This window comes from Leuciscus leuciscus, assembly GCF_965113295.1.
Source record: "Leuciscus leuciscus genome assembly, chromosome: 22".
Lineage (NCBI taxonomy): Eukaryota > Metazoa > Chordata > Actinopteri > Cypriniformes > Leuciscidae > Leuciscus > Leuciscus leuciscus.
This window is the reverse complement of record NC_138746.1, coordinates 20,895,394-20,909,000: the sequence shown is the minus strand read 5'-3', so window position 1 is coordinate 20,909,000 and position 13,607 is coordinate 20,895,394. Positions and strand designations below refer to the sequence as shown.

General features: G+C 39.2%; 1 protein-coding gene across 2 annotated transcripts in view; it reads left to right on the top strand.

The window, feature by feature from the left end:
- map3k4 (mitogen-activated protein kinase kinase kinase 4) overlaps positions 1 to 13,607 on the top strand; it is a 39,588-nt gene that overhangs the window by 17,946 nt on the left and 8,035 nt on the right. For both annotated transcript variants that reach the window (XM_082154983.1, XM_082154984.1), the window contains exons 7-21: positions 1,793 to 1,909; positions 2,300 to 2,399; positions 2,494 to 2,577; positions 2,656 to 2,925; positions 4,268 to 4,417; positions 4,888 to 5,049; positions 6,730 to 6,863; positions 7,443 to 7,521; positions 7,603 to 7,681; positions 8,091 to 8,190; positions 8,552 to 8,680; positions 10,981 to 11,081; positions 11,165 to 11,245; positions 12,773 to 12,964; positions 13,047 to 13,117. In XM_082154983.1, coding sequence (XP_082011109.1) covers positions 1,793 to 1,909; positions 2,300 to 2,399; positions 2,494 to 2,577; positions 2,656 to 2,925; positions 4,268 to 4,417; positions 4,888 to 5,049; positions 6,730 to 6,863; positions 7,443 to 7,521; positions 7,603 to 7,681; positions 8,091 to 8,190; positions 8,552 to 8,680; positions 10,981 to 11,081; positions 11,165 to 11,245; positions 12,773 to 12,964; positions 13,047 to 13,117 — 1,849 coding nt within the window. The remainder of the gene's footprint in view (positions 1 to 1,792; positions 1,910 to 2,299; positions 2,400 to 2,493; positions 2,578 to 2,655; positions 2,926 to 4,267; positions 4,418 to 4,887; positions 5,050 to 6,729; positions 6,864 to 7,442; positions 7,522 to 7,602; positions 7,682 to 8,090; positions 8,191 to 8,551; positions 8,681 to 10,980; positions 11,082 to 11,164; positions 11,246 to 12,772; positions 12,965 to 13,046; positions 13,118 to 13,607) is intronic.

Here is a 13,607-nt window from a genome sequence, read left to right as displayed (position 1 = left end):
CAGTAAATGACTGGTCATATTGCACCATATGGCACTAGTGTTGCTTTCGTCAACGAAAATTATGACGAAATATTGTCGTCAACGAACCGTTATCACCTGACGAAAATGAGACGAGACGTAAATGCTGGTCATGTGACAATGACTAAAATACATGTATAATGCAATATCGTTGACGAATAAAAACGAGACTAAATGTGGTTTACAAAATAAAAACGATGCTAAAATGTCTCTTCATTTTCGTTGACCAAAACGAGACGAGACGAAATGTTATAACGTCACGACGAATGAGGGAGTTGTGCGTGAACCCATAGCTTTGTCGGCTTTAAATTCTGGTTTGCGATCTGGTCACCCGATTATCAGCGAATTTAACAATATTACTCCATTAGTTATTTTATTAAAATGTCTCATTGATATATTTGACACATTCATAATCATTACTTTTGCCGGTTCTTTGTGACAGCTGTATGTTATTGGACTCGTCAACGCATCAGCACCAGAACATGGAGATTTTATTTTAGAGAATAATCGCACCACCTATTCGATATTCTATAATTAAATAAACTAATCGAATATCCAAAATTCATGACTCATGCCTGCATGGAATCTCTTGTTTCTTTTCCCAAATCTTCACTCACGTCTCACCCATTTTCTAAAGGGATTATAAACATTTCTTCATTGGTTCGCTTTTAATTAGGCCTATTATATTCGTATTCTTTACTGTGGTAAAGTAGAAAAACGCTGTAGGACAGATAGCCTACATTTGAACTTGCATGTCAAATTCTTTTTAACACAGTTTGTGCTTGTTATATTAGACATAGGGCGCGTCAAGTTTAGTTGTAAAGCGCGTTTCACACGCGCGGGTGATTTTTAGTTTTACTTTCTCTGGCAGCGCAATCTCAAACATATAGCCTAAATATTTCGCCCTTGTGAAGGATAAAATTCGCTCTTCAGACCAATTTACATCAAGTAGAAAACACGAAGATATCATAAAGAGATCGATGGTCTCTTTCCTGCTCGTGTCCCACATCCCTCTCAGAGCGCAGAGTATAGGCTATATCACGCGTCTTTGTGTGGAAATATAAAACGAGTTATTATTTATTTTATTTTTTTAAATAACACCCCAACCACCGCCGGTAGTTGGTCCATTACCGCGGTGGTAAAAAAAAACTGCCACCGTCACAGCCCTAAATATACTAAATAGGAGATAACCTTGTTTGAAATTCTATATTCACTGGGTTAAATAGAATTGCATTACTAAAAAGAGACTAAAATACAATTTTCATTGACTAAAACTAGACTAAAATGTCATCAGTTTTCGTCGACTAAAACTAGACTAAAATGTCATCAGTTTTCGTCGACTAAAACTTGACTAGACTAAAAAGAGTATGAACGTGACTAAAACTAATAAAAACTAAAACGACAGCTTGACACAAAGACTAGACTAAAACTAAAATGAAAACAGGCCGCCAAAAACAACACTATATGGCACTCGCATTGAACAAAATTTATAAAGAGTGAGAAGCCAGAATGCTTATCCATCGACAGAAACATACATTGGCTGAACACTGTCTGTCTGTTTTACATTTATTTTCAACAAACCATATTGCATATAACCATGCAAGTGCGTGCCGAACCGCGGTTTTTAGAGAACCGTTACACAACTAATTTCTATGGTATTTTATTGATGAAAGAAGAAAAATGATTAATCCTTGTGTTGGAATTTAGATGCAAATCAACAGCCATATCAAAAGTAAAGTGCACAAAAGCATCACTGTATGCTTGTATTTTTCAGTGATATTGCTGGCATGCTGCTTAAATCCACTGGAGACTTTCTGGATGCGGGCCTTCAGAAGAGTGGCAATGAGTTCTGGGAGTGTGCAGATGATAGCACTGCCTCAGATGAAATCAGGTGTGTATGAGAGAACACCTGAGGAGTAATCTGCATTAAAACAACTATCAAATCTGATGTATTCATTATAGGAAAACATTTTTCTCATCTGAAATCTGTTGAACATGGTTTCGGTTATAGGGAGTGATAGAATAGAATATAATTTAGATAAAACATTTAATTCTGTTGGTGCCGCTAGTCACAAACACTTCACCTTTCAAATGTAGGTTTTAATATCTATGGTTGCTTCCACAAAAAAGTAGTTCCCCCACAGGTGACTTGTTTCTGTAAATAGCGAGTTCATATATCGTTCAAAGGTTTGGGGTCAGTAAGTAATGATAATACATTTTTCTACATATTATTTTATATTATATAATATGCATTTATCCCTGTTTTTTTCTTTCCCTGCAGGCGTTCAGTGATTGAGACAAGTCGCTCGCTCAAAGAGCTCTTCCATGAAGCCAGGGAAAGAGCATCTAAAGCGCTGGGCTTTGCCAAGATGCTGCGTAAGGTGAGTTCACCAGTAGACCCACTTTCACCTGTCTTTACACTGTGGTTTGTCACTGTGACGGACAGTTTTAACATTCTGCTTTACACCCACTCAGGATCTTGAGATTGCTGCAGAATTCAGCCTAACCAATGGAGTACCCTCTCTCCTCCAAGCTCTGAAGGCCAAGAATTACGTCAAAGTAATAACATGTTTCTCTATATTAATGATAGCCTTCTATTGACAGATGCTAAATAACTTTGAATGTCTCTTTCCTTAGGTCCAAATCCCAGGACTGGAAGAGCTCCAGGTGTTTGTCCCTTCTGATCTGATGGAGCAGCGGCTGGTTATCTTACAGCTGTTAAATGCAGCAGCTGGAAAGGACTGCTCCAAAGAGCCAGACGAGATCCCAGAAGACGAGGCCTACCTGCTCATGAGCAAGCACGGAGTCGGGGACTCACCCGCCGATGGCGTCTGGGCTGAGTGGGACGGCCCTGTGCTCAAACTGGTGCCTCAGATGGAGACGGTGGACACGTTAGGGGCCATGAAGGTATGGCCCGTTTAATATGCATTATATGTAATGTGTATTTAGATATGGTCCTGTTTAATGTATTATTCTGTTTTAGAGGGAAATATAAAAAAACAATATATATATAATAGGGGTGTAACGGTTCACAAAATTCACGGTTCGGTTCGATACGATACACTTGTGTCACGGTTCGGTTCGGTTCGGTACGTTTTCCATAGGCTACAGCAAAAATAAATAAATGCCAGAGAAATTTCCTTGAATTATTATTTTTTAAATTATTATTTTATTTAATGAAACTAACATCATAAAGTATGATTTTTTATTTTTTTTTAATTTTTGTTGCTTTTTTTACTGAGCAATAATGGAGCTATACTTGACTCTTCTTATGAGCATATAAAACAAAACAGCTCCTTGGACAAAATGAGTAGTAGTAGGCTAGTTATAAACCAAGGTTTATTTTAGTTCAGATTAACATTTGAGGGCAGCAATTGTATTCATAATGTCAAAATAAAACAGACGTAATGTTACTTGAAAGCATTATAGCCCACTATTCCTGCCAAACTTCCATGGTTGCAGTTAGTGTTACTACAGCAAATCCACGGTGAATGTTGCTGATCTGTGGACACCGGCCAGTTCATTCATGGCACGATGTTTGTTCCTGGTTTCCACGTCAGCGCTGTTTGATCCGTTAATAACAGAGAAATGTGAATGTTTCTCACTAGATCTCGCAGCGATGTTATTACTGCTGTGGCAAATTCAAAAAGCATTTGAAATTCAAATGCTTTCTTTACTGGTCTGGATCTCTTAGCGCTGTGTGGTGCTTGATCAGGCTCGCGCATAGGGCTCGCGAGTCCCGCTTCACAGGTCAAAACTGATAAACGGTCCACACAAACACAATAAGAGTAGCTCAGTTTCGTTCCTTACATTGCATTTGCCAGTTGATGTTGTGGTCGCGCCAGCCTCTATGAGCGCGCTTGCCACCCGCGACGCGCCTTCATTTGAAATAACGAAATTTTGGTCGGCAGAAAAAATGGTCCAACGAACTGTTCGGTACGTAATGCGTACCGAAAACCGAACCGAAAGCCTCGTACCGAACGGTTCGATACGAATACGCGTATCGTTACACCCCTAATATATAATATATTTGTATTACATATAAGTATATAATTTAAGAAAAGTATTCCTAAAATATTTTAATGATAAAAAAAATTATCCAAATACAGAATAACAAATGAAAAAGGTGTAGTTGTAATTGTAAAATACATTTATGTATTTTTAATCTGTCTTTGGAAGAAAGAAACGTATATCTCTTCTCAGTTTAACTACTGAGTTTGGCATCTAATATGTCATTTATTATTCCTAGGTGGACAATCTCTTGCTGGTTGTGATGCAGTCGGCCCACCTGATGACACAGCGCAAAGCTTTTCAGCTATCAATGGAAGAAATTCTCACCCTCAGCCGAGAGCAGACATCCAGCCAGCCGCTTATCGTCTGCGCCCTGGAACAACTCAAGGTGATGCAAAACAAACCTCAGAAAAACAAACTATATTTCGTGGTCCCCGTTTGTTTTCTGACATATCAGCTGATGTGTACTTAATTTGTTACATTTATACTGCTTTTTTCTCTGCACTCAAAGCGCGTTACATATGGAAGGGGGAATCTCCTCAACCTGTTGATTTTCTGACTCTCATTGGAGTTTTTGGAGACCCACTTTCATATCACATCAAGCAGGAGTTTCATTCTGTGTCACTTGATGCTGATGTAGCAAACAAATGGAGTATGCACTTGAATCTTCTCACACAATACGAATACACATAGAAATCCCAGGTTTAAGGAGCGCAAAGATCGGTTTGACTCCGTAGACACGAGTAACGTTGATATGTGATGATATGAAAACCCATAACTATGCAACAGCGAACCGGATGTTTGCAAAGCAAATTTGGTTTGAGCTGCTCTTTTAAAGAACATTTTCTGTCCTTTTAGAATGAGGCTCTCCAGCTGTGCATCAAGATCAACACTGCAATCGACCGTGTGGAATACATGTTCATGTCGGAGTTTGAGGCTGAGGTGGAGGAGACCGAGAAGGCCACACTGCAGCAGTATTACAGAGAGGCCATGATTCAGGGCTACAACTTTGCTTTTGAGGTCCGAGTCCAATGGTCTTCCGTTTATATTTTTATTTGAAATGCTTCACAGCACCATGAATGTTGCAGTTTATTATAGATGTTTTTTTTTTCCATGTGCCCTACATAATCAAAAACATTAATGTCCCCCTCCCCCTTGCAATGACATATTTTCTCTGATGACGTGTGCAACTCCGATAACAATCAAATCAATAGACCATTTAGGAGCAGACGTCACAGTTATGTCACTGCAGTTGCGTTTGCATTGTGGTGGCAGAAAAACACTGATAACAAGTGGAGGAAAACAGGTGAGATCCACCAAATGAGAGAAAAAAGGTCTTGTTGTGCTTTTGAATGTCAGAATAGGAATGAAAATTTTTACAGAATACCGTTGTCGAAGACGCCCTTTAAAGTGAAACAGACATTTATGGTTGCAAGCCGTTAAAAACAGACAGACTGGACTGATGAAACCTGTTATGATTAGTCTACTATTCATTGTTCATTCAGTGTTCACTATTCATTTAATGTAAACAGTAGATTTATATAATATTCACATGCTGTTCATATGAGGGCATAATGTATTAGCCCTAGTTACAGCCTGAAATCATATTTAAACCTATAACACAATTGTGCTTATCACAATTCTGAGAGAAAAACGTCAGAATTGCGGGATAAAAACTCGGAATTGCAAGGAAAAAGTCACAATTGTGAGATATGCTAATTAGTATTTAGCTAGTTAGCCTTAATTCCCTTAAAGGTGCAGTATGTTATCTCTCGAAGTCGTTGCTGAACATTGTTGATATTTGAAATCAACCCAAACAAACACACCCCTCTCTTCACCTGCCTCCAAAACTCACCCTCCAATCCTAACCGGCCTCCTCCGAGTCGTTCTTGAACCCCGATCACTGGCATGCGAGGCGGGTGCTCTAACAAAGACGCTAAACAGTCAACACCGCGTTTCTCTTGCAGTCAAGCCTGCACTGCTCTCACTAGCTGGCCTCCGTTACACACGCAATGCAGGAGTGGATGTCTATTCATCGTAGCAGATGCGCAACAAAATAATGCTTCACGAAAAATAAAGCGAAGATGATGAACGACTGACAAGGATGCTCAAAGAATAACACATACACGAGTAAAAACAAAACTAGAGTTCGTTGTTAGTTGCCAACAGCACAGCAGCTCCAGACAAACAATGACACTCAAACCCAGTGTTACTCAGAGCAGAATCCTGTTTTCAGGCCTTCCCGCTTAGCTCTCTCCAGCGCTGGAAAGCTTTTCTAATATTAACACGGTCCTAAAGCTCTTTCCTGATCATTTTCCAGTGAAATTCTTATGAGCTTTTCTCTTTTGTAATGTTTTGCAGCCATCTCTCTCTCTACAGTCTTTCTTGAAATCTCCCTCTTGTTCGTTCTCTCTCCTCCACCGTCATATGGCCCCTAGTGCTGATTGGCTACACGTTTGTTGTTGTGTCGGTCCAACCAACTTTCAAACAGCGTTTTTCAAATATCGCTTACCCCACCTTTAAGTGCTGTCTTTATATCAGTGTTTACATTAATTAGGCATGTGAGCTAAAACAACACTGGACAAAAGGAAGTTCAGGGGGGAAAAACCTCAAAGCTGTAGCTTCAACTATGAAACAAGCTAACATGAACAAAGTTTTCTTGAGTCCATCTGTTCAACACTTTTTTTCTCTATCCTGCAGTACCATAAAGAGGTTGTTCGGCTGATGTCTGGAGAGTTCAGACGACGAATAGGGGAGCGCTACATTGCTTTTGCTCGCAAGTGGATGAACTTTGTCCTCACGAAGTGTGAAAGTGGAAGAGGCACTCGTCCAAGGTGAGTAGGCTCCATTGCAAAAAAAGTAGGGTGTCATGCAGTCTTACTTCCTAGGTAGCTTCCTTTTGAGGAGTCTGTCATTGAGCTCGAACTCGAAATCGACTCTCAATTGAATTTGTTCTGATAAGCCGAGAAAAAATAGCACACAAATATTGAGAAAAATTGTTTGTAGACCGATGTACTTTTGATACTTCGCTTTTTTTGTTCTCCATCTTGGTATGAATTTTTGAGTTTGTTGCAATGCATTATAGGATTGCATTTTCTGTATTTTCTGAAACATGCAATGTTTCCTTAGAATTTGGCTAAAATAGCCTAATCTTAGAAGCCTGCATTATCGTGCTGCCTACCTTTTGGATCAGCCTTTGCTTCGGAGGTGTGTCTATGTTGTCTTAAAATGCTGCATCTTTAGAAAGCTCACTAGGTTGTGGAGCAGAGCCAGTGTATCATCCCACAGAGATACTAATGTTCAAAGTAAACATTTCCAACTGTTTTCTCAATAAATTATATTTCCACCTTGTTCTTTGAAGCATGCTCGCAAATGTTATTTGAAATGATATTTTAATGACATTTTTTCTCTAGATGGGCGACACAGGGCTTTGATTTTCTTCAAGCGATTGAGGCTGCGTTTATATCAGCCTTGCCAGAAGATGACTTTCTGGTGAGATATCCATGTCCTGCTGTTTTAATATCTGTTTTGGATTGCACTTGAGTCTGGAATCATTAATATTATGTCTTATAGAGTCTGCAAGCCCTGATGAATGAATGTATCGGGCATGTTATCGGCAAACCGCACAGTCCTGTCAGCAGTATGTACTTTGGTAAGTGTTCTCTTCCCCTGCAGTGTTTAAGGTTTCTGTTTATGCTGTCAGTGTCTGTAATTTATATGAAACGGCGCCAAGTGCCAGTTGGCCGGTAAAATTTGTATGTATTATAACAATGCAATGTTGTGAGAATGTGAACGAGCCTCGGGACAGATGGCAGGCCAGTGCTGCATCGTCATGAAAGCGCAAGAAGGCGCAAAAGGGAACTCAATTAGTTTCTCGCCGTTTCATTTCACAGTCAGCGCACGAACACTGAATTGAGCTCTTTCACGTCGTCTTGCGCTTGAACAGACATATTCAAGTACTGTTTTCTTGTAGGAATAAATATCTTGCCTATCTTGACCATTGTACGTGTTTTTCTTGTATAACAAATTGATCATGACATCTGATGTAACTCTTTCATCAGGCCCACGAAATAGTCCTCGACCTGTCAAAGTCCCCCGTTGCCATAGTGATCCTCCAAACCCATACCTCTTCATCCCTTCCTCTCATGCCGAGGGCTTCAGGTAGGTTATATTCTGGGTCTTCACTAGTAGCACATCTTGTAAATCTAGTGGTGTTATAATGCTTGTGAATATGTGCTTCCTTTGCATGCCCTTGTGTTTTGTTTTTTTTTAATCTGGAGGAGGGTTTAATTAATTGAGTCACGCTTCTATTAATGCTGTAGTGAGTAATAATGCTTTAACCACAATCTGTGCTACAAACAACATAGAGCTTCATATGGGTGTGCGTTGTTGTGTGTTTTGTCTGTATACTGACATTAGAACATGTGTAAAGCTCTGCCTTATTTAATAATAAACACTTTCACACATGCACACACCATCCAAAGCAGAATGCTGAGGCCATCAGTCTGTTTTTCCATCACAGCTCTCGGAGTCTCCCGTGTGATCTGCGTACCCAGTTGTGTCCCCCAGGTCCACGCCCCACCCCTCCATTACCCTCAGGGGAACATGGCCACGCCACCAAATCGTCCGGCGGCGTGCCCAATGACATCAGGTAGTCAGGACATCCCGTTCTCAACCCAAAACCGAGCTCTGCAACATTTTCAACGTCTTCAGCATTGCATCCTTGTCAGAACAGCATCTCTCGTGGGTTTTGGGTTCATAAGTGAATTGGCAAAAATCTGAAATTTATTATGAAGATTTAACAACAAGATGATGGGTACCAGGAAATTTTTTAACGGGCTGCACCTTCTGTGAAATATTCATTTTCTTACCCAAGTCCACGAGAAAAGCATGCATCGTCTGAGTAATGCTTTTACACTGGATGTTGTGATGATAAAGGGGTCATATAATCTATAATCAAATTTCTTTGATCAACAGTTATGTACTGTGAAAACGTACTGTTACGACAACTCAATATAAAAAGATATATATATTTTTAAAACAAATAGCCAAAATAGAAACCGTTTTATGCCAGAAACCCAATATATTAAAATGACCGGTTAAATTTACGTGTCAGCAATGCATATTGGGTAATCGGAACAATTACAGTGTGATAATAGGGAGGATATGTCATAGATTATTTTTTAAAAACTAGAGGAACTGGCATTAAGAGTAACGTTTGCTCTGTGAATGTGGGAATGTTCACTAAACCTTGTGCTGTGTAATATAGTAAACTAAAACATAAAAAAAACACATTTTTACTTACTAATGAGATAATATAAAAAGATAAAAGTTTAGAATTTCTCATTTTAATTTAGTTTAACTTGTACTAAATTAACTGAAACTAAACGTAATAAAATTATATAGACTAAAAAAACACTTATTGACAAAACAATTTACTCAAATTAAACTGAAAATTAAAATTCTAAAAAAATTCAAAATATTAATAAAAAGTATAAGGATATCTATGATACTAAAATAACACTGGTATGTAGCACCTACTGTTAATAACATTTACTTTAGTACGGAATTGTTTTGTGATCATGTCGCAATGTAAAAGCAGGTGTTGCATTATTGCAGGATGAGGCAGCACACGTTATATTAGACCCAACAAACCCGCGGTTCATGTGCAAGTGCTCTTGAACTGTATTTCAATTCACATGGAAATGGAGCAAAGTCAGTTTGGATGTATAATCAACCCACAGTAATTGTCTGGGTTTCACGTTGCTGTGAGCTTCAATACTGTTTGAGCCCTTAGCAGATGATTTGCTTTAATGACAAATGTTTAGTTGACCTATGACCTTTGCAACTGTCACAGTGTCCAGCGCTTCCATATTAATTAGCCTCTGTTGAAACATGCATTAGCATGCATCATTGGCTTTTACACCCTGCCCCGCTGCCATCAGGGGCATTGTTAAAACAAAGATACACATTGATCCAAGTGTATAAAGATTTCAGAGTTCTCAGCTCTAGGTGTCGTTCATTAGTATATAAAAAGGTAAAATTGTCTGATCCTAGTTCAGGACTCTGGCATACACTGCCTGTGTATGTCAGTGTAAAGCTTTTAATTTCTTAAACTACCATGTAGAAAGACATCATGGCCATATTCCAGGGTGACAACAATGTCAAGATTCGTCAGGCTCAAATTGTGAAAGAATGGTTGGGAGACCATGGGAGAGAATCATTTTCACACATGAATTATCATCTTTGAGTCCAGACCTTAATTCATTGAAGTCTTCCAGATGTGCTGGAGTAGACTTAGTTATCCTCTATTATAGTTATCGTCCTTGTTGCGAATAGGCCTTAATAGCTTGACGACAGGAACTTGATTTCACCAATTGTGGACACTTATTGTGTTCCTGGATCATTGTATTTTTTGATCCTGGAACAACATTCCAATCAACCAATCAGATTTGAGGGACAAGTTTACAGTTTATGTCAAGTGTAGGCTTACAACCAGCGTTAGGTGCTTCTACATCAGTGTTATTCACTGATTATTTTAGGGATAACATATGGGTATGGTTAGGTTAAGAGGTAGGGATATATGGTTAGGAGGATTACATTTTCAGACAGGAATGTTGATCCAGGATCAAGAAAATTTGTTGACCCAGGGCGTGCAGCTTGACGTTTGGTTGACGGGTAACTTGTTTATGAACTTTTGTTAAAATCAGAGGCAGAGGTTGTTGTATATGGTTTGAAAGAGGTCAATGCTGCTTATTTTGTGACACTAACACTTCTGCGCTTTAATAGAGCTGGCTTTCCCATTCGCTTTTGTGTTGCTGTAAGACTTAAGCTCATCATATCTAACATGTTTCATTTGACCTATTTGGCTGCATGCAATGCGTCTCAACCGGGTTCTTTCCGAATGAAGGTTGTGACTATGTAACATTTTAACTCTTTTCTGCCACATAGGGGCTCCAGTGTAAATGAGAACGACCGACTGTCATCTGTGGCGGCAGAGCTGCATTTTAAATCCCTCAGTCGCCATTCCAGCCCGACAGAGGACAGAGAAGGTATTGATGCATTTCTTGACTTTGTGTAAAAAAAGTGTTATGCTTAATAAACTAATTCTGTAAGTTTTATCTTGTATCTCCAGAGCCTTCGTATCCTAAAGGAGACCCCAGCAGTACGGCCCGCCGCAGCTGGGAGCTCCGCAACTTCATCAGCCAGTCAAAAGGTAGAACACGTCAAAAAAAAAATTATGATGAGGAGTCTGTCATGCAAGATGATAGACGAAAGTAGAGCTGGGTTAAATAGATTAAATATAAATATATTTTTTTAAAGAAATTATTTTTATTCAGCAAGGATGCATCGATTTGATCAAAAGTGATAGCAAATAAATGTATTTTGAATATAGCCTAAGTTTTGTAGCATTATAAATGTTCTTTTTACTTTCTATTCTTGAAATGTTACTTAAAAGGGTGGTTGATTATGATTTAACTTTTCTAACTTTAGTTAGTGAGTATTTTTGTTGTTTGAGCATAAACAACATCTGCAAAGTTACAAAGCTCAAAGCAAAGGAAGATATTTGCTTTTAAAGAAATGGTTTTTTAAGGACTACAACAAATGGCTCGTAGGGACTACATTCCTCCCGGGTTAGTGACATCACTAACCCTAAAATTTACATAAACTTGTACATTTATGCCCCCGGTAACACGCAAGCAGTGTTGAGATGAGGAAGAGTTGTAGTAGAGCACATTTGTGAGTCTGCTCAAGCTGTCGCATCTGTCTTTTCACATGCAATACAATACAGTACGTAACACAAATGCAATACCATGTCACACTAGGCATCTTACAACAGTTCCCACACGAGCGATTTTATGGATTATCATGACACCATGACCATCTTGAATAATCAAATATGGATTATTCAAGACTTGAAGATAGTTAACTCCACATCAGCAACATAAATTCATCAACTAACCATTCAGAAACATCCAGTTGCATTCTACGTTGTCGCTTCTTCTTGAGTCTCTCCATCATTGTCAGACTCCTGTTTGAACATAAAAGGCAGAGTTTCTGACATTTTCAGTGCGTGTCTGCCTGAGGTAATCAGATCTGCTAACACACGAGCTCTTGTAGCTCCACCCTCTGTGACGGAAGCAGCAGCTCATTTGCACTTAAAGGGCCTTTTACAACGCCTTTTTGATCACCATCAAAAAGGGACAATTTTAACATGCTGCAAAAAATGATCTGTGGGGTATTTTGAGCTTAAACATAACATACGCACTCTAGGGACAACAGAGACTTATTTTACATATTGTAAAAAGGGGCAGTATACCACCCCTCTAAGCTCCAAATCAGCATATTAGAATGATTTCTGAGGGATCATGTGACGCTGAAGACTGGAGTAATGATGCTGGAGTAAACATTCAGCTTTACCACCACAGGAATGAATTACATTTTAAAATATATTCATATATTTAAATTGTAATAATGTTTCACAATATTATTGCTAAATACAGCCTTTTGAGCATTAGAGACTTCTTTCAAAAACAGTAAAATATTTTACTGGCCTCAAACTTTTAAAACGGTCGATTATATTTTAACTAAAATATTTTAATACATGAAATATACCACATTGAGACTTGAGTGATCGCTTAAACCATTTATTGACTGATTCTTACTGTAACAGCATTTTTTTATTATTGCAAATATAATGTGCATATTCAGTATATCAACCACTGCTCTGATTTTCCTACAGACACAGCAGCACGTCAGAGCCCTATGGAGGCCGTCTGGCGCTCCATAAGCACCTTCGACGAGAAGCACTATGCGCTCATGAGACAGCGAAACATCATAGGACAGGTGTGCAACACTCCAAAGTCCTACGATAACGTCATGCATGTGGGCCTGCGCAAGGTCACCTTCAAATGGCAGAGAGGCAACAAGATAGGCGAGTGGTCATCAGTATATACATTACAAAGCAGAAGCTGTTCCTGTTGCATTTTCTTAACACTTTTTCTCTTTGGTTATAGGCGAAGGGCAGTATGGGAAGGTTTACACATGTATCAATGTGGACACTGGTGAATTGATGGCCATGAAGGAGGTATGTCCCTGAATTGAGATATTTCATGGGTTTTACATAAGATGGAGTAGGTGGTATGCCCAAAATCTTATTTCATATATATATATATATATATATATACCGATGAGCCAACACATTATGACCATCTGCCTAATATGCTGTTGGTCCTCTGCGTGCCGCCAAAAAAGCGCCAACTCCCTGAGGCACGGACTCTACAAGAGTGCTGTGGTATCTGGCACCAAGACATTAGCAGCAAATCCTTAGTCCTGTAGGTTGCAAGGTGGAGCCAATGTGGATCTCGTTCGTCCATCATATCCCACAGATGTTCAGTTGGCTTGAGATCTGGGGGATTTGGAGTCTAGGCCAACACCTTGAACCCTTCATCATGTTCCATAAACTATTCTTGAACAATGTGTGCAGCGTGTCAGTGTGCTTTTTCCTGCTGAAAGAGCCACTTCCACCAGGGAACACCATTGTCATGACGGGGTGTACCTGGTTTGAAACAATGTTT